The sequence below is a fragment of the Austrofundulus limnaeus genome, unplaced genomic scaffold, assembly GCF_001266775.1.
Source record: "Austrofundulus limnaeus strain Quisiro unplaced genomic scaffold, Austrofundulus_limnaeus-1.0 Scaffold3256, whole genome shotgun sequence".
Taxonomy (NCBI): Eukaryota; Metazoa; Chordata; class Actinopteri; order Cyprinodontiformes; family Rivulidae; genus Austrofundulus; species Austrofundulus limnaeus.
In genome coordinates, this window is record NW_013955658.1 from 1,394 (window position 1) to 2,523 (window position 1,130).

At 50.9% G+C, this 1,130-nt stretch overlaps 2 protein-coding genes across 2 annotated transcripts in view; one reads left to right on the plus strand and one right to left on the minus strand.

Moving 5' to 3' along the window:
* Positions 1-604, plus strand: LOC106511810 (protein phosphatase 1D; the record flags this gene model as incomplete). The annotated part of the gene is given in 1 exon segment (XM_014000543.1): positions 1-604. A coding segment is annotated over 1 exon segment (96 nt), but the record flags the coding sequence as incomplete, so codon positions are not given.
* Positions 605-630: 26 nt separating this feature from the next.
* LOC106511809 (uncharacterized) overlaps positions 631-1,130 on the minus strand; it is a gene marked incomplete at its 5' end in the record, with an annotated part of 1,702 nt that continues 1,202 nt past the window's right edge. Inside the window, one exon of the mRNA XM_014000542.1 lies at positions 631-1,127. Within this exon, the coding sequence (XP_013855996.1) occupies positions 674-1,127 (454 nt within the window). The remainder of the gene's footprint in view (positions 1,128-1,130) is intronic.

A 1,130-nucleotide genomic window follows, 5' to 3' on the forward strand; every position in this document is an offset into this window, starting at 1 on the left:
CGCTGGCGCCAGCGAATGCTGCGTGCCGACAACACCAGCGCCATCGTCATCACCCTGCTGGAGACGGAGAGCTCACAAGAACCGCTGCATCACTAAGAAGTGCTGCTGGACCTGGCCAAGGTGTCCCAGTCTCCTCCTACCTCCTTATCTCGAGCAGACACGCCCCTCCTCCAGGTAAGGCCTTGTGACACCAAACTACCAGCTTTGTTCTCCAACAGGAAGATGTGGAAAAAACCCCAAACATTCTCCAAACACAGGTTCACCAGTCTGGACAAACTGGGTCCAAAATTAATGAATGTTCCTCAACAGAAAACTGTGAAGACTGAATTTACATAATCTGACCAACAGATTATTTTAATCTGTACAAATCTCTGAGCAGATGGTCGTGATCTTCACTGCACTGGTGCTGCATGTGAAGATTACACTTCTGTTAGAGCTCCATCAGTGCAGAAAACTGTAAACTGGTTTTAGATCAACAACTGCTGAAGAGTCAGGACTGTGGACCAGGTCCTCCATCAGACCAGAGCGGATCAACATTCCCTCCATAAGCATCCAGACCTGGTCTCCTCAAGTCCTCTGAAACATCCAGACCTGGTCTCCTCAGGTCCTCTGAAACATCCAGACCTGGTCTCCTCAAGACCTCTGAAACATCCAGACCCGGTCTCCTCAAGTCCTATGAAATATCCAGACCCGGTCTCCTCAAGTCCTCTGAAACATCCAGACCTGGTCTCCTCAAGTACTCTGAAACATCCAGACCTGGTCTCCTCAAGTCCTCTGAAACATCCAGACCTGGTCTCCTCAGGTCCTCTGAAACATCCAGACCTGGTCTCCTCAAGTCCTCTGAAACATCCAGACCCGGTCTCTTCAGGTCCTCTGAAACATACAGACCCGGTCTCTTCAGGTCCTCTGAAACATCCAGACCCGGTCTCCTCAGGTCCTCTGAAACATCCAGACCTGGTCTCCTCAGGTCCTCTGAAACTTCCAGACCTGGTCTCCTCAAGTCCTCTGAAACATCCAGACCCGGTCTCTTTAGGTCCTCTGAAACATACAGACCCGGTCTCCTCAGGTCCTCTGAAACATCCAGACCTTGTCTCCTCAGGTCCTCTGAAACATCCAGACCTGGTCTCCTC